At 53.9% G+C, this 17,892-nt stretch overlaps 1 protein-coding gene and 2 non-coding genes across 4 annotated transcripts in view; all 3 read right to left on the reverse strand.

The window, feature by feature from the left end:
• Positions 1-241: 241 nt before the first annotated feature.
• On the reverse strand, positions 242-376 carry LOC141168034 (U8 small nucleolar RNA). The gene has a single exon (XR_012251790.1). It is a non-coding gene; the product is annotated as a U8 small nucleolar RNA (small nucleolar RNA).
• A 4,166-nt stretch (positions 377-4,542) lies between these two features.
• On the reverse strand, positions 4,543-4,616 carry TRNAT-AGU (transfer RNA threonine (anticodon AGU)). Its single transcript has one exon. It is a non-coding gene; the product is annotated as a tRNA-Thr (tRNA).
• Positions 4,617-10,201: 5,585 nt separating this feature from the next.
• TMEM107 (transmembrane protein 107) overlaps positions 10,202-17,892 on the reverse strand; it is an 84,517-nt gene continuing 76,826 nt past the window's right edge. For both annotated transcript variants that reach the window (XM_073650995.1, XM_073650996.1), the window contains exon 6: positions 10,202-11,545. In XM_073650995.1, the coding sequence (XP_073507096.1) occupies positions 11,476-11,545 (70 nt within the window). In that variant the 3' untranslated portion in view covers positions 10,202-11,475. The remainder of the gene's footprint in view (positions 11,546-17,892) is intronic.

The following is a 17,892-nucleotide window of genomic DNA, read 5'->3' on the forward strand; positions in this document are numbered from 1 at the left end:
CATAATAACCGGCTCAGTGAGTATAATAACCAGCTCAGTCAGCATAGTAACCGGCTCAGTGAGTATAATAACCGTCTCAGTAAGTATAATAACCGGCTCAGTGAGTATAATAACCTGCTCAGTAAGTATAGTAACCGGCTCAGTGAGTATAGTAACCAGCTCAGTCAGCATAGTAACTGGCTCAGTGAGTACAGTGACACAGCCACAGATCTGATAATACCATTTACCATAGTGCGATCGTCTCAGAATGTCACGCCCCCTGAGTTGTCAGTCAGGGTGGTGTAGGAGTTCAGTGTAATCACACACTCAGCCTCCTCCATTCATCATGTCTGTTTCTCCCGGAGGAGGAACAGGTAAGGATTAACCTCACTGACGATACCTGCTCTCCGCGCCCGGCAGGGGCCGCTCTTCCCGCGCTATTCATCAACATTGTGGAGACTCTGCGGCTGTACAAGGTCTGTAATGTTATTTAATAAGCGCGGGGTGTGGTCACATGACTGTTACGTCATAACTGTCTGACTTCACAATGATGTAATTGTAAAGTTTTATCGTCCGCATCGTTTTACCCATAGTGCATCGCGACTAAGTCATTTACATACACATTCGGCCGGCCTCGGTGAGGGCGACGCAATACGTCAGCGTCATGACGTCACTAGAATGATCATGCGGCCGTGTGCGTATGGGGAGAGCTGTGTACGCCTGTACTGTACCGCTGCCGCGGCCATTCTGGAGAAGGGCAGGAATCCTCCTGTTACGTTATCTGTACCGGATTCAGCCATCTTAAGTAAGGGCATTACTCCTCACTAGTGTCAACAGCTTAAATCTGCGACTGAAACAGTAATATATATGTGTGACTGATGTATATGTATGTATGTATATGTCATAGCTATATATATACATACATATATATAAATAAATCAGGGCATGCTGGGAATTGTAGTGTAACAGCTCGGAGACCACTGAGCTACAATGAGAGGATTATTGTCGCCATTATACATGGGCACATACATAAAATGCCACACCGACACCGCCCTCTATCTTCGCAGTTGTCTCGGGATGGTCGCCCTTAGCGCCCGGCGGTTGGCCGTCATGTGATAGTATAATGGCGGCATCTGGTTGTGGGCGTTTGGCGGCCGCCATGTCACAGACATTTGTGCGGTTTAGATGTTTCTTGATCCGTGGAGGACGCGGGAGATGGATTCGTCCACAGCAGCCAATCAGGTTCCAGCTCTCGTGTCTCTGAGGCCCCTCGGAGAATGAAAGCAGCTCCCTGATTGGATGTCACTTTGGGTCATTCTCTTCCAGTGTGTCCCTCAGTCCCTGCCTATAACGGTGGGAGCAGATAGAAATGGCTAGAGGGGTCCGGCCGGGGGGGCTGAGGTGTTGCAGTAGACAATATGGCAGCCTGTATTCTGCCGTCAGAATCCCGATCAATCTAAAGGAGTAACAGGGCTATAGCAGGGCTGCATAGGGGACGGGAGGATCTCCCAGGATACGGTTTTGGGCAAATTTGCTTTAGTCAGTCGGTGGATTCATTGGAAACTAATACAAATCAGTCCGGATTGAAAGTACCCCGATGGTCGTGTGAAGACATTTAGTATTCCCAACGGTCAATCCAGACCCCAACACAGGACGGAAGGGGTTAAACTTGTAAACTATCCGCACTACATTCACCTGTTCTAGGCCCTCACCTGACGCTGCCTCCGCTCCACGGTCGGTCTGCTGGTGCTGAGGTCACCGCAGTCAGATGGGGGGCGATGAACATAACTGATGTCTACACTCCTCATCGTTCTTCTGGCTCTTAGGTCCATGCAGTCACTTGGGGGTGACGTACGTCACTGACGCCTCCGCTCTTTGGTCATTCTTCTGGGTGTGAAGACAACGCCGACACTTGGGGGCAGTGGACAGCATTGATGTCTCCACTTAGTGGTCGTTCTTCTGGCTCTGAGGTCCATGCAGTCACTTGGGGGTGACGTACATCACTGACGTCTCCGCTCTTCGGTCATTCTTCTGGGTGTGAAGACAACGCAGACACTTGGGGGCAATGGACAGCATTGACGTCTCCACTCAGTGGTCGTTCTTCTGGCTCTGAGGTCTATGCAGTCACTTGAGGGTGGCATACGTCACTGACGTCTCCGCTCTTCGGTCATTCTTCTGGGTGTGAAGACAACGCAGACACTTGGGGGCAGTGGACAGCATTGACGTCTCCACTCAGTGGTCGTTCTTCTGGCTCTGAGGTCCATGCAGTCACTTGGGGGTGACGTACGTCACTGACGTCTCCGCTCTTCGGTCATTCTTCTGGGTGTGAAGACAACGCAGACACTTGGGGGCAGTGGACAGCATTGACGTCTCCACTCAGTGGTCGTTCTTCTGGCTCTGAGGTCCATGCAGTCACTTGGGGGTGATGTACGTCACTGACGCCTCCGCTCTTTGGTCATTCTTCTGGGTGTGAAGACAACGCCGACACTTGGGGGCAGTGGACAGCATTGATGTCTCCACTTAGTGGTCGTTCTTCTGGCTCTGAGGTCCATGCAGTCATTTGGGGGTGACGTACATCACTGACGTCTCCGCTCTTCGGTCATTCTTCTGGGTGTGAAGACAACGCCGACACTTGGGGGCAGTGAACAGCACTGATGTCTCCACTTAGTGGTCGTTCTTCTGGCTCTGAGGTCCATGCAGTCACTTGGGGGTGACGTACATCACTGACGTCTCCGCTCTTCGGTCATTCTTCTGGGTGTGAAGACAACGCAGACACTTGGGGGCAATGGACAGCATTGACGTCTCCACTCAGTGGTCGTTCTTCTGGCTCTGAGGTCCATGCAGTCACTTGGGGGTGACGTACGTCACTGACGTCTCCGCTCTTTGGTCATTCTTCTGGGTGTGAAGACAACGCAGACACTTGGGGGCAATGGACAGCATTGACATCTCCACTCAGTGGTCGTTCTTCTGGCTCTGAGGTCCATGCAGTCACTTGGGGGTGACGTACGTCACTGACGTCTCCGCTCTTCGGTCATTCTTCTGGGTGTGAAGACAACGCAGACACTTGGGGGCAATGGACAGCATTGACGTCTCCACTCAGTGGTCGTTCTTCTGGCTCTGAAGACAACGCAGTCAATTTGGGGTGATGTACGTTACTGACATCTCCACTCAGTGGTCGTTCTTCTGGCTCTGAAGACAATGCAGACACTTGGGAGTGACGAACATCTTTGATGTCTCCACTCTTTAGTTGTTCTTCTGGGTCTGATACTCACGCAGTCACTTGAGGCGACGAACATCATTAACGTCTCTGGTAGATCTTCTTGCGCTGAGGTCCACACAGTCACTTGAGGGTGACAGACATCATTGATGTCTCTGCTCTCAGGTCATTCTTCTGGCGCTGAATTTAACAAAGTCACTTGGGGGCGACACACGTCACTGACGTCTTCTCTCCACAGTCGTTCTTCTGGCACCGAGGTCCAAGCAGTCACTTGTGGAAGATGCACATCATTGACGTATCTGCTCCCCAGTTGTTCTGGTGCTGAGGTCCACGCAGTCACTTGGGGGGGGGGGGTGATGCAAGTCATTAACGTCTCAGCTCCTCGGGTGTTCTCCTGGCTCTGAGGTCCACGCAGTCACTTGGCAAAGCACGTTATTGACATCTCTACTCCCCGGTCATTCTGGTGCTAAGGTCCACGCGGTTACTTTTGGGGGCAACGCACGTCATTAACGTGTGTCACTGACCACATGAGCACAGTAGAACCAAAAAGACCCATGTGGAGAATAGGGAAGCGGAGTCAGGTGAGGTCCAAGGACAGGAGGGTATAATGTGATTATTTTAACCGCTTCCTGTTCTATAAAGGAATCCAGGAATGTGGCGGCTGGCTGAATTTGGGCAAATCAAATCAGGAAAATTTCAAATTCATCAAAAAAAAAAAAAAATTGTATTTATGAATTTGGTTGATTACAAATCAATTCACTGCTTGCTATAAGAGCATTGGTATTTAACCCCTTTAACCCCATCCTGCTTTAGGCCTTAGAAAGGTGTTCCCATTCAGAAGGTCATGTTATACTGGTATGAATGAAGCTGTACTGAGCATGTGCGACCACTGCCCCAATCTACATGACTGGTGGACGCTCATGCTCACCACAGCTCCACCTTGGGCCCCTATTGTCAGGATTGGAGGGGGATCCGCAGCAGATGGACCACTAGAGACTATAGATTTATTTCCTGTGGATTGGTGCCTATTTGTGGGTCAATCCCTGTAAAGTGCACAAACCTACCTCCGAACCTGGTGTTAAAGGGGTTGTCCTAGGTGCCGAAAACATCTCCATATTAGACCTGCTGACAGCCGACCACTGCGGGTGTACTGTATACTATAGAGCATCAACGAATATCAGCAGAAATGTGCAATTACATGGTGCCACCTGAAAGAATGCAGAGTATTGCTGGAAAAGAAATCACTGTTCATGTTCCTCCTTTACTCAGGATTCTAACAGTTTACAGCTAATATGATCATGAAATGGATTAGAAAAAATAAAAAAACTCATCACAAAAAAAACATCAGGCACTGCTGAGATTCGAACTCAGGATCTCCTGTTTACTAGACAGGCGCTTTAACCAACTAAGCCACAGCGCCAAATGGTGCCACACTGCTGTTGATCCAACACTAGAATAGTGAGCGCAGCTCTGGAGTATAATACAGGAAAATACTCAGGATCAGTAATGTAATATAATGTATGTACACAGTGACTGCACCAGCAGAATAGTGAGCGCAGCTCTGGAGTATAATACAGGATGTAGCTCAGGATCAGTAATGTAATGTATGTACACAGTGACTGCACCAGCAGAATAGTGAGTGCAGCTCTGGAGTATAATACAGGATGTAGCTCAGGATCAGTAATGTAATGTATGTACACAGTGACTGCACCAGCAGAATAGTGAGCGCAGCTCTGGAGTATAATACAGGATGTAGCTCAGGATCAGTAATGTAATGTATGTACACAGTGACTGCACCAGCAGAATAGTGAGCGCAGCTCTGGAGTATAATACAGGATGTAACTCAGGATCAGTAATGTAATGTATGTACACAGTGACTGCACCAGCAGAATAGTGAGCGCAGCTCTGGAGTATAATACAGGATGTAACTCAGGATCAGTAATGTAATATAATGTATGTACACAGTGACTGCACCAGCAGAATAGTGAGTGCAGCTCTGGAGTATAATACAGGATGTAACTCAGGATCAGTAATGTAATGTATGTACACAGTGACAGCACCAGCAGAATAGTGAGTGCAGCTCTGGGGTATAATACAGGATGTAACTCAGGATCAGTAATGTAATATAATGTATGTACACAGTGACTGCACCAGCAGAATAGTGAGTGCAGCTCTGGAGTATAATACAGGATGTAGCTCAGGATCAGTAATGTAATGTATGTACACAGTGACTGCACCAGCAGAATAGTGAGCGCAGCTCTGGAGTATAATACAGGATGTAACTCAGGATCAGTAATGTAATGTATGTACACAGTGACTGCACCAGCAGAATAGTGAGTGCAGCTCTGGAGTATAATACAGGATGTAACTCAGGATCAGTAATGTAATGTATGTACACAGTGACTGCACTAGGAGAATAGTGAGTGCAGCTCTGGAGTATAATACAGGATGTAACTCAGGATCAGTAATGTAATGTATGTACACAGTGACTGCACCAGCAGAATAGTGAGCGCAGCTCTGGAGTACAATACAGGATGTAACTCAGGATCAGTAATGTAATATAATGTATGTACACAGTGACTGCACCAGCAGAATAGTGAGTGCAGCTCTGGAGTATAATACAGGATGTAACTCAGGATCAGTAATGTAATGTATGTACACAGTGACAGCACCAGCAGAATAGTGAGTGCAGCTCTGGGGTATAATACAGGATGTAACTCAGGATCAGTAATGTAATATAATGTATGTACACAGTGACTGCACCAGCAGAATAGTGAGTGCAGCTCTGGAGAATAATATTGGAAGAATACATTTTGTCAAATCTATTTTTAAACAATAAAATTAAGCTTTAAGGTAACGATGCAATAAGAATACCAATGCACAGAAAACACAAATCTTGTAATAAATATATTTATTATATTTATGAAATCATTATTACAAAAATTGTAGAAAAATCAATCATTAATTTTTCGTCATCTGTAGCCAAAATACATAAAAAAACACAAAAAAGGTTAGAAAAATATAAAGAAGAATCTGTCATAGAAAATGTAAAGTGTTGTGTAAACCTGGTCTGTGAAGCCAACGTCCCCTCCGTGCAGTGAAGCCAGCGAGGTCCCTGCAGTGAAGCCAGAGAGGTCCCTGCAGTGAAGCCAGAGAGATCCCTGCAGTGAAGCCAGAGAGATCCCTGCAGTGAAGCCAGCGAGGTCCCTGCAGTGAAGCCAGAGAGGTCCCTGCAGTGAAGCCAGAGAGGTCCCTGCAGTGAAGCCAGCGAGGTCCCTGCAGTGAAGCCAGAGAGGTCCATGCAGTGAAGCCAGCGAGGTCCCTGCAGTGAAGCCAGCGAGGTCCCTGCAGTGAAGCCAGGGAGATCCCTGCAGTGAAGCCAGCGAGGTCCCTGCAGTGAAGCCAGAGAGATCCCTGCAGTGAAACCAGCGAGGTCCCTGCAGTGAAGCCAGAGAGATCCCTGCAGTGAAGCCAGAGAGGTCCCTGCAGTGAAGCCAGAGAGGTCCCTGCAGTGAAGCCAGAGAGGTCCCTGCAGTGAAGCCAGCGAGGTCCCTGCAGTGAAGCCAGCGAGGTCCCTGCAGTGAAGCCAGCGAGGTCCCTGCAGTGAAGCCAGCGAGGTCCCTGCAGTGAAGCCAGGGAGATCCCTGCAGTGAAGCCAGGGAGATCCCTGCAGTGAAGCCAGCGAGGTCCCTGCAGTGAAGCCAGAGAGGTCCCTGCAGTGAAGCCAGAGAGGTCCCTGCAGTGAAGCCAGAGAGGTCCCTGCAGTGAAGCCAGAGAGGTCCCTGCAGTGAAGCCAGAGAGGTCCATGCAGTGAAGCCAGAGAGGTCCATGCAGTGAAGCCAGAGAGGTCCCTGCAGTGAAGCCAGCGAGATCCCTGCAGTGAAGCCAGAGAGGTCCCTGCAGTGAAGCCAGCGAGGTCCCTGCAGTGAAGCCAGCGAGGTCCCTGCAGTGAAGCCAGGGAGATCCCTGCAGTGAAGCCAGGGAGATCCCTGCAGTGAAGCCAGAGAGGTCTCTGCAGTGAAGCCAGCGAGGTCCCTGCAGTGAAGCCAGCGAGGTCCCTGCAGTGAAGCCAGCGAGGTCCCTGCAGTGAAGCCAGAGAGGTCCCTGCAGTGAAGCCAGAGAGGTCCATGCAGTGAAGCCAGAGAGGTCCCTGCAGTGAAGCCAGCAAGGTCCCTGCAGTGAAGCCAGAGAGATCCCTGCAGTGAAGCTAGCGAGATCCCTGCAGTGAAGCCAAAGAGGTCCCTGCAGTGAAGCCAGCGAGGTCCCTGCAGTGAAGCCAGCGAGGTCCCTGCAGTGAAGCCAGAGAGGTCCCTGCAGTGAAGCCAGAGAGGTCCCTGCAGTGAAGCCAGAGAGGTCCCTGCAGTGAAGCCAGCGAGGTCCCTGCAGTGAAGCCAGCGAGGTCCCTGCAGTGAAGCCAGCGAGGTCCCTGCAGTGAAGCCAGCGAGGTCCCTGCAGTGAAGCCAGCGAGGTCCCTGCAGTGAAGCCAGCGAGGTCCCTGCAGTGAAGCCAGCAAGATCCCTGCAGTGAAGCCAGCGAGGTCCCTGCAGTGAAGCCAGCGAGGTCCCTGCAGTGAAGCCAGCGAGGTCCCTGCAGTGAAGCCAGCGAGGTCCCTGCAGTGAAGCCAGCGAGGTCCCTGCAGTGAAGCCAGCGAGGTCCCTGCAGTGAAGCCAGCGAGGTCCCGGCAGTGAAGCCAGCGAGGTCCCTGCAGTGAAGCCAGCGAGGTCCCTGCAGTGAAGCCAGCGAGGTCCCGGCTGTACAGAAAACTATATTGTAATCGATAGATCCCGGAATATTAAGAAGTTCCACAAATGGATGTTTAATAAATATGTCGCTGCGCTGAGATCATCTTATAACGGCTCCGCCGCGGTGTCCTCGGTGACATCTGTGCCCGGCCACGTGGAGGCGCTGCAGCTGATGGCCGCACATACGCAGCTCCTGGCCGCGTACAGGGACTCTCAGCTGGATCCAGCAAGCAGGGTAATGAGTTATCGGAGGCGCATTATCTGGGGCTTCGCTGCTCCGTGAGCTCATGTAAGGCCAGTCAGTGACCTAGGAACGTTCTCAGGCGGGTTCCCGAGTGGTAATAGACACCATGTGCACAAACCCTTCTGCTTCTCCGCACCAGGAGCTGCAGCGCCTCCATGTGGTCGGGCACAGCTAGTCACACAGGGCACAGCTAGTCACACAGGGCAGCTAGTCAACAGGACACCGCAGCAGAGTTTTTATAAGATGATCTCACCACAACAAATTATTTTTCCACATACAATTGTAAAACTTGTTATTCCGAGATTTCTTGTTTGTGGGACAACTCCTGTAACCAGTACTGGTGGTCTTCATCTTATGTCATTTCAGCTGTGGTGAAACTACAACTCCCTGCAAGTCCTGACAGCCTGTGGTTTTACCCTAAGGCACAGGTAACTGTAAGATCCCGCAAATCTCCACGTTAGGCTGACCCTACTGACAGGAGATAAGCGGCTGCCTGGCTGAGCGGTCTATCACCCAGGAGCAGGAGTCACAGTGGAGAGGCGCCATGAGGAGGACTCCGCTGCTGGGCTCCTTCTTCAACGACCCTCATCAAACAACAGAAATGCATCCAGAGGTTATTCCTATCTTGGACATCGATGGCTAATCCACAGGATACTGCAGAAATGTCTCCTAGATGAGAGTCCCATGTCTAGATTGGGATATGCCATAAAGGTGTGAGATAGGAATACCCCTTTAAGCAAATATTGCAAATAGTGACATTGCCTCCTGTCCACTAGATGTCGCTGCTCACAGTCTCCATGAGGAGGGTGCCATTAGTCTGGGCTAAGAGCAAGCAGCAGATGAGACTCGTGTCTATGAATGACACCATGTTTGACTTTCTTTAGTGGTGTAGGGAGACGATTCTGACATCGTGTGGCCAGTGATGACATCAGAAGGCCGGAGCCGACATCAGAGGACTGGTGATGACATCAGAAGGCCGGAGCCGACATCAGAGGACTGGTGATGACATCAGAAGGCCGGAGCTGACATCAGAGGACTGGTGATGACATCAGAAGGCCGGAGCTGACATCAGAGGACTGGTGATGACATCAGAAGGCCGGAGCTGACATCAGAGGACTGGTGATGACATCAGAAGGCCTGGAGCTGACATCAGAGGACTGGTGATGACATCAGAAGGCCGGAGCAGACATCAGAGGACTGGTGATGACATCAGAAGGCCGGAGCTGACATCAGAGGACTGGTGATGACATCAGAGGACTGGTGATGACATCAGAAGGCCGGAGCTGACATCAGAGGACTGGTGATGACATCAGAAGGCCGGAGCTGACATCAGAGGACTGGTGATGACATCAGAAGGCCGGAGCTGACATCAGAGGACTGGTGATGACATCAGAAGGCCTGGAGCTGACATCAGAGGACTGGTGATGACATCAGAAGGCCTGGAGCTGACATCAGAGGACTGGTGATGACATCAGAAGGCCGGAGCCGACATCAGAGGACTGGTGATGACATCAGAAGGCCGGAGCTGACATCAGAGGACTGGTGATGACATCAGAGGACTGGTGATGACATCAGAAGGCCGGAGCTGACATCAGAAGGCCGGAGCTGACATCAGAGGACTGGTGATGACATCAGAAGGCCGGAGCTGACATCAGAGGACTGGTGATGACATCAGAAGGCCGGAGCTGACATCAGAGGACTGGTGATGACATCAGAAGGCCGGAGCTGACATCAGAGGACTGGTGATGACATCAGAAGGCCGGAACTGACATCAGAGGACTGGTGATGACATCAGAGGACTGGTGATGACATCAGAAGGCCAGAGCTGACATCAGAGGACTGGTGATGACATCAGAAGGCCGGAGCTGACATCAGAGGACTGGTGATGACATCAGAAGGCCGGAGCTGACATCAGAGGACTGGTGATGACATCAGAGGACTGGTGATGACATCAGAAGGCCGGAACTGACATCAGAGGACTGGTGATGACATCAGAGGACTGGTGATGACATCAGAGGACTGGTGATGACATCAGAGGACAGGTGATAACATCAGAAGGCCAGATCTGACATTAGAGGACAGGTGATAACATCAGAAGGCCAGATCTGACATTAGAGGACTGGTGATGACATCAGAAGGCCGGAGCTGACATCAGAGGACTGGTGATGACATCAGAAGGCCAGATCTGACATTAGAGGACTGGTGATGACATCAGAAGGCCGGAGCTGACATCAGAGGACTGGTGATGACATCAGAATGCCTGGAGCTGACATCAGAGGACTGGTGATAACATCAGAGGACTGGTGATAACATCAGAGGACAGGTGATAACATCAGAAGGCCAGATCTGACATTAGAGGACTGGTGATGACATCAGAAGGCCGGAGCTGACATCAGAGGACTGGTGATGACATCAGAAGGCCTGGAGCTGACATCAGAGGACAGGTGATAACATCAGAGGACAGGTGATAACATCAGAAGGCCAGATCTGACATTAGAGGACTGGTGATGACAACAGAAGGCCGGAGCTGACATCAGAGGACTGGTGATGACATCAGAAGGCCAGATCTGACATTAGAGGACTGGTGATGACATCAGAAGGCCGGAGCTGACATCAGAGGACTGGTGATGACATCAGAAGGCCTGGAGCTGACATCAGAGGACTGGTGATGACATCAGAGGACTGGTGATAACATCAGAGGACAGGTGATAACATCAGAAGGCCAGATCTGACATTAGAGGACTGGTGATGACATCAGAAGGCCGGAGCTGACATCAGAGGACTGGTGATGACATCAGAAGGCCTGGAGCTGACATCAGAGGACAGGTGATAACATCAGAGGACAGGTGATAACATCAGAAGGCCAGATCTGACATTAGAGGACTGGTGATGACAACAGAAGGCCGGAGCTGACATCAGAGGACTGGTGATGACATCAGAAGGCCAGATCTGACATTAGAGGACTGGTGATGACATCAGAAGGCCGGAGCTGACATCAGAGGACTGGTGATGACATCAGAAGGCCTGGAGCTGACATCAGAGGACTGGCGATGACATCAGAGGACAGGTGATAACATCAGACGGCCAGAGCTGACATCAGAGGACTGGTGATGACATCAGACGGCCAGAGCTGACATCAGAGGACTGGTGATGACATCAGAAGGCCAGAGCTGACATCAGAGGACAGGTGACATCAGAAGGCCGGAGCTGACATCAGAGGACTGGTGATGACATCAGAGAATTGGTGATGACATCAGAAGGCCGGCGCTGACATCACAGTGCTGGTTATAACATCACAAGGGCTTCCGCTTCATTCCTAACACAGCGATGAATACGATGATTTCTGTGAAGGCTGGGAGGGCACTGTTGGAAGAAAACACATCAGAACAGATATCAAGACATGTGTAGCGTCCATCTTACCCTCCTCCGCCCTTGTTCTACATTTCATACAGTCACATTCACACAGGGTAAACGAGACGGTCTTTGTGCCGAGGTTGAAGGATCTCTGTCTGCTGTCAATGAATGGGAACATTTACTCCACAGGCCGGGAGCCCATCCTGTCTCTTCTCCATGCTTCAGATCCTATGTGACGGCTGCAGCACAATATACAGCTGCAACTAAAATCATTCAACCCTCCATTGTAAACCGAGCAGTGGTGGACTGTGAGGTGCTGGGGATCATTGTCCTGTAACAAGGTCTTATGACGCCCCACCTTCAACTTCTCACAGAAGACAGGACGTTTTCTCCAAGGATTTCCCGATACTTGATTTAATCATCTTGCCCTCCACATGCTGCAGGTTTATAATGACAGAAAAAGCAAAGCAACGAGCCCCCGCCATGCTTCACTGTAGACATCACAGAGCCCCCGCCGTGCTTCACTGTAGGCATCACCGAGCCCTCCCGCCATGCTTCACTGCAGACATCACCGAGCCCCCTCGCCGTGCTTCACTGTAGGCATCACCGAGCCCCCCGCCGTGCTTCACTGTAGACATTACCGAGCCCCCGCCGTGCTTCACTGTAGACATTACCGAGCCCCCGCCGTGCTTCACTGTAGACATTACCGAGCCCCCGCCGTGCTTCACTGTAGACATTACCGAGCCCCCGCCGTGCTTCACTGTAGACATTACCGAGCCCCCGCCGTGCTTCACTGTAGACATTACCGAGCCCCCGCCGTGCTTCACTGTAGACATTACCGAGCCCCCGCCGTGCTTCACTGTAGACATTACCGAGCCCCCGCCGTGCTTCACTGTAGACATTACCGAGCCCCCGCCGTGCTTCACTGTAGACATTACCGAGCCCCCGCCGTGCTTCACTGTAGACATTACCGAGCCCCCGCCGTGCTTCACTGTAGACATTACCGAGCCCCCGCCGTGCTTCACTGAAGGCATCACCGAGCCCCCCGCCATGCTTCACTGTAGGCATCACCGAGCCCCCCGCCATGCTTCACTGCAAACATCACCGAGCCCCCGCCGTGCTTCATTGTAGACATTACCGAGCCCCCGCCATGCTTCACTGCAGGCATCACCGAGCCCCCCACCATGCTTCACTGCAGACATCACCGAGCCCCCCGCCATGCATCACTGTAGGCATCACCGAGCCCCCTCGCCGTGCTTCACTGTAAGCATCACCGAGCCCCCCGCCGTGCTTCACTGCAAACATCACCGAACCCCCGCCGTGCTTCACTGTAGACATCACAGAGCCCCTGCCGTGCTTCACTGTATTTATCACTAAACCCACGCCATGCTTCACTGTAGGCATCACCGAGCCCCCCTCCGTGCTTCACTGTAGGCATTACCGAGTGCCCCGCCATGCTTCACTGTAGGCATCACCGAGCCCTCCGCCATGCTTCACTGCAGGCATCACCGAGCCCCCCCGCCGTGCTTCACTGTAGGCATCACCGAGCCCCCCACCGTGCTTCACTGCAAACATCACCGAGCCCCCGCCGTGCTTCACTGTAGACATCACATAGCCCCCGCCGTGCTTAACTGTAGACATCAGAGCCCCGCCGTGCTTCACTGTAGACATCACAGCGCCCCCGCCGTGCTTCAATGTAGACATCACAGAGCCCCCACCGTGCTTTACTGTATTTATCACTAAACCCACACCATGCTTCACTGTAGGCATCACCGAGCCCCTGCCGTGCTTCAATGTAGACATCACCGAGCCCCCGCTGTGTTTCATTGTAGACATCACAGAGCCCCCGCCGTGCTTCACTGTAGGCATCACTGAGCCCCCGCCATGCTTCACTGTAGACATCACCGAGCCCCCCCGCCGTGCTTCACTGCAGACATCACCGAGCCCCCTCGCCGTGCTTCACTGTAGGCATCACAGAGCCCCCGCCGTGCTTCACTGTAGACATCACAGAGCCCCCGCCGTGCTTCACTGTAGACATCACAGAGACCCCGCCGTGCTTCACTGTAGACATCACAGAGCCCCCGCCGTGCTTCAATGTAGACATCACAGAGCCCCCGCCGGGCTTCAATGTAGACATCACAGAGCCCCCGCCGGGCTTAACTGTAGACATCAGAGCCCCGCCGTGCTTCACTGTAGACATCACAGAGCCCCCGCCGTGCTTCACTGTAGACATCACAGAGCCCCGCCGTGCTTCACTGTAGACATCACAGCGCCCCCGCCGTGCTTCACTGTAGACATCACCGAGCCCCCGCCGTGCTTCAATGTAGACATCACAGAGCCCCCGCCGTGCTTTACTGTATTTATCACTAAACCCACACCATGCTTCACTGTAGGCATCACCGAGCCCCTGCCGTGCTTCAATGTAGACATCACCGAGCCCCCGCTGTATTTCATTGTAGACATCACAGAGCCCCCGCCGTGCTTCACTGTAGGCATCACTGAGCCCCCGCCATGCTTCACTGTAGACATCACCGAGCCCCCGCTGTGCTTCATTGTAGGCATCACCGAGCCCCCACCGTGCTTCACTGTAGACATCACAGAGCCCCCGCCGTGCTTCACTGTAGACATCACAGAGCCCCCGCCGTGCTTCACTGTAGACATCACAGAGCACCCGCCGTGCTTCACTGTAGACATCACAGAGCCCCCGCCGTGCTTCACTGTATTTATCACTAAACCCATGTCGTGCTTCACTGTAGGCATCACCGAGCCCCCCCCCCGCCGTGCTTCACTGTAGACATCACAGAGCCCCCGCCGTGCTTCACTGTAGACATCACCGAGCCCCCGCCGTGCTTCACTGTAGACATCACCGAGCCCCCGCCGTGCTTCACTGTAGACATCACCGAGCCCCCGCCGTGCTTCACTGTAGACATCACCGAGCCCCCGCCGTGCTTCACTGTAGGCATCACTGAGCCCCCGCCGTGCTTCATTGTAGACATCACAGAGCCCCCGCCGTGCTTCACTGTAGGCATCACTGAGCCCCCGCCATGCTTCACTGTAGACATCACCGAGCCCCCCCGCCGTGCTTCACTGCAGACATCACCGAGCCCCCTCGCCGTGCTTCACTGTAGGCATCACAGAGCCCCCCGCCATGCTTCACTGCAGACATCACCGAGCCCCCCGCCATGCATCACTGTAGGCATCACCGAGCCCCCTCGCCATGCTTCACTGTAGACATCACCGAGCCCCCGCTGTGCTTCATTGTAGGCATCACCGAGCCCCCACCGTGCTTCACTGTAGACATCACAGAGCCCCCGCCGTGCTTCACTGTAGACATCACAGAGCCCCCGCCGTGCTTCACTGTAGACATCACAGAGCACCCGCCGTGCTTCACTGTAGACATCACAGAGCCCCCGCCGTGCTTCACTGTATTTATCACTAAACCCATGTCGTGCTTCACTGTAGGCATCACCGAGCCCCCCCCCGCCGTGCTTCACTGTAGACATCACAGAGCCCCCGCCGTGCTTCACTGTAGACATCACCGAGCCCCCGCCGTGCTTCACTGTAGACATCACCGAGCCCCCGCCGTGCTTCACTGTAGACATCACCGAGCCCCCGCCGTGCTTCACTGTAGGCATCACTGAGCCCCCGCCGTGCTTCATTGTAGACATCACAGAGCCCCCGCCGTGCTTCACTGTAGGCATCACTGAGCCCCCGCCATGCTTCACTGTAGACATCACCGAGCCCCCCCGCCGTGCTTCACTGCAGACATCACCGAGCCCCCTCGCCGTGCTTCACTGTAGGCATCACAGAGCCCCCCGCCATGCTTCACTGCAGACATCACCGAGCCCCCCGCCATGCATCACTGTAGGCATCACCGAGCCCCCTCGCCGTGCTTCACTGTAGGCATCACCGAGCCCCCCGCCGTGCTTCACTGCAAACATCACCGAACCCCCGCCGTGCTTCACTGTAGACATCACAGAGCCCCCGCCGTGCTTCACTGTAGACATCACAGAGCCCCCGCCGGGCTTTACTGTATTTATCACTAAACCCACACCTTGCTTCACTGTAGGCATCACCGAGCCCCTGCCGTGCTTCACTGTAGACATCACCGAGCCCCCGCTGTGTTTCATTGTAGACATCACAGAGCCCCCGCCGTGCTTCACTGTAGGCATCACTGAGCCCACGCCATGCTTCACTGTAGACATCACCGAGCCCCCGCTGTGCTTCATTGTAGGCATCACCGAGCCCCCACCGTGCTTCACTGTAGACATCACAGAGCCCCCGCCATGCTCCACTGTAGACATCACAGAGACCCCGCCGTGCTTCACTGTAGACATCACAGAGCCCCCGCCGTGCTTCACTGTATTTATCACTAAACGCATGTCGTGCTTCACTGTAGACATCACCGAGCTCCCCCCCGCCGTGCTTCACTGTAGACATCACCGAGCCCCCGCCGTGCTTCACTGTAGACATCAGAGCCCCCGCCGTGCTTCACTGTAGACATCACAGAGCCCCCGCCGTGCTTCACTGTAGACATCACAGAGCCCCCGCCGTGCTTCACTGTAGACATCACAGAGCCCCCCCCGCCGTGCTTCACTGTAGACATTACAGAGCCCCCCCCCGCCGTGCTTCACTGTAGACATCACCGAGCCCCCGCCGTGCTTCACTGTAGACATCACCGAGCCCCCGCCGTGCTTCACTGTAGACATCACCGAGCCCCCGCCGTGCTTCACTGTAGACATTACAGAGCCCCCCCGCCGTGCTTCACTGTAGACATCACCGAGCCCCCGCCGTGCTTCACTGTAGACATCACCGAGCCCCCGCCGTGCTTCACTGTAGACATCACAGAGCCCCCGCCGTGCTTCACTGTAGACATCACAGAGCCCCCCGCCATGCTTCACTGTATTTATCACCGAGCCCCCGCCGTGCTTCACTGTAGGCATCACCGAGCCCCCGCCGTGCTTCACTGTAGACATCACCGAGCCCCCGCCGTGCTTCACTGTAGGCATCACCGAGCCCCCGCCGTGCTTCACTGTAGACATCACCGAGCCCCCGCCGTGCTTCACTGTAGACATCACCGAGCCCCCGCCGTGCTTCACTGTAGGCATCAACGAGCCCCCGCCATTCTCCACTGTAGGCATCACCGAGCCCCTGCCGTGTTTCACTGTAGACATCACAGAGCCCCCGCCATGCTCCACTGTAGGCATCACCGAGCCCCCGCCGTGCTTCACTGTAGACATCACCGAGCCCCCGCCGTGCTTCACTGTAGACATCACCGAGCCCCCGCCGTGCTTCACTGTAGACATCACCGAGCCCCCGCCGTGCTTCACTGTAGACATCACCGAGCCCCCGCCGTGCTTCACTGTAGGCATCAACGAGCCCCCGCCATTCTCCACTGTAGGCATCACCGAGCCCCTGCCATGCTCCATTGTAGGCATCACCGAGCCCCCGCCGTGCTTCACTGTAGACATCACCGAGCCCCCGCCGTGCTTCACTGTAGACATCACCGAGCCCCCGCCGTGCTTCACTGTAGACATCACCGAGCCCCTGCCGTGTTTCACTGTAGACATCACAGAGCCCCCGCCGTGCTTCACTGTAGACATCACCGAGCCCCCGCCATGCTTCACTGTAGACATCACAGAGCCCCCGCCATGCTTCACTGTAGACATCACAGAGCCCCCGCCATGCTTCACTGTAGACATCACAGAGCCCCCGCCATGCTTCACTGTAGGCATCACCGAGCCCCCGCCGTGCTTCACTGTAGACATCACCGAGCCCCTGCCGTGTTTCACTGTAGACATCACAGAGCCCCCGCCATGCTTCACTGTAGACATCACAGAGCCCCCCGCCGTGCTTCACTGTAGACATCACCGAGCCCCCGCCATGCTCCACTGTAGACATCACCGAGCCCCCGCCATGCTCCACTGTAGGTATCACCGAGCCCCCGCCGTGCTTCACTGTAGGCATCACCGAGCCCCTGCCGTGTTTCACTGTAGACATCACCGAGCCCCCCGCCGTGCTTCACTGTAGACATCACCGAGCCCCTGCCGTGTTTCACTGTAGACATCACAGAGCCCCCCGCCGTGCTTCACTGTAGACATCACCGAGCCCCCGCCATGCTCCACTGTAGGCATCACCGAGCCCCTGCCATGCTCCACTGTAGGCATCACCGAGCCCCTGCCGTGTTTCACTGTAGACATCACAAGAGCCCCCGCCATGCTTCACTGTAGACATCACCGAGCCCCTGCCGTGTTTCACTGTAGACATCACAAGAGCCCCCGCCGTGCTTCACTGTAGGCATCACCGAGCCCCTGCCGTGTTTCACTGTAGACATCACCGAGCCCCCCGCCGTGCTT

The sequence above is a fragment of the Phyllobates terribilis genome, unplaced genomic scaffold (genome assembly GCF_046119375.1).
Source record: "Phyllobates terribilis strain yellow unplaced genomic scaffold, ASM4611937v1 Scaffold_11__3_contigs__length_659146591, whole genome shotgun sequence".
Lineage (NCBI taxonomy): Eukaryota > Metazoa > Chordata > Amphibia > Anura > Dendrobatidae > Phyllobates > Phyllobates terribilis.